General features: G+C 33.8%; 1 protein-coding gene across 1 annotated transcript in view; it reads left to right on the plus strand.

Annotated features, from left to right (window-relative positions):
• LOC105826978 (putative ankyrin repeat domain-containing protein 20A5) overlaps positions 1-920 on the plus strand; it is a gene marked incomplete at its 3' end in the record, with an annotated part of 14768 nt that extends 13848 nt beyond the window's left edge. The window contains exon 5 of the mRNA XM_012665002.1: positions 783-920. Within this exon, the coding sequence (XP_012520456.1) occupies positions 783-920 (138 nt within the window). The remainder of the gene's footprint in view (positions 1-782) is intronic.
• Between the last annotated feature and the right edge of the window lie 351 nt (positions 921-1271).

Below are 1271 nucleotides of genomic sequence, written 5' to 3' on the forward strand. Positions count from 1 at the left end.
CTCCTCACCATTTTTATTTCTAACGTATTTTGATTTTTTTCTTCTTAACTGTTATGAGAAAAGGGAGAAAGACAACTTTATTTGGATAACATTTTTCTTTAATGAAGAAGATAAGCCATAAGTGGATGATAAAGGGAAAAGTGGCTTTCCATTCACATAAGACCGGGTTTGAATTGTAGCTTTCCCACTTGCTAGGTGTATGACCTTGGAAACACTACTTATCACCAAATGTGTATTCTAATATGAAAAGGAGAATAACAATATGCCTTTCCATGGTGGTTGTGTACAAGTAAGATCATATATAGAACACTGAATTCGGTGCCCAGCGCATGCTCGTCGGCATGATTAACTGCAACTAATATGACTACTATTTTTATCATTATTATTGATGTTATTGTTTTAAGCCTGCAGATAGCTCTTACTTAAGTGACCCCTAGTGACTTTGAATTACAGTACATTATATCAAAATAGGGAAGACATGGACAGTACTTCAGTTAATACTTTGCTTACCTTACATAAGTGATCTCAGCAAAGAATGACCAACTTCTACTATGTCATACCTTAATGAGACAAATGGCTACCTTTTTGTCCCTTCCTTTTAACCTTGGTGGTAATTTATAAAGAACACTTGAGCAGCCAGGATGCTTGTGCCAGTTAGTACATGTAAATGGTTAATTCTACACTGACAGGCAAAATATTCAGCTGGTAATGTATATTAAATTAGCATTTTAAATAACTTTATTGAAGTTCCTATGCGTGAAGTTATCTCTCTGTTATTTTAGAACAGCCCTCGCACTTGCTGCACATTGTAAATCACCAAATATAGTCACTCTTCTTCTTGAGCAAGATACTGATGTTTTTTCTGAAGATACCTTTGGATGTACTGCAAAAGATTATCCCACTGCTAGTGGTTTAAATATGTAAGTATTTACATTAAAAGACTAATTAACACTAAATTGAGGTTTTAAATATTTATAAGTCTGGTATCTTATACATCAGGTGAAATTTCATAGTGTGTTTCAGGTAGTATGGGAATGGCAGTGAGTTAGTCCAATTCATCAGCCAGAAATCAAGAGGCTAAAGTAGTTAAAAGTAGTAATAGGTACAGAATTCTTTATTTCAGGAGTTTTAAGACCTTTATCTTTAGCAATATCAATGTTGTCCATTTCATTCGAAGAATAACCCCTCAGCATGGAATAATAATCATGTGACATGTTTGATTCTTCTAATTAGTTATTTGGGTCTTGAAGTGTCTAGTTAACAGAAAATTT

This window comes from Propithecus coquereli, unplaced genomic scaffold (assembly GCF_000956105.1).
Source record: "Propithecus coquereli isolate 6110/MARCELLA unplaced genomic scaffold, Pcoq_1.0 Scaffold948, whole genome shotgun sequence".
NCBI lineage: Eukaryota > Metazoa > Chordata > Mammalia > Primates > Indriidae > Propithecus > Propithecus coquereli.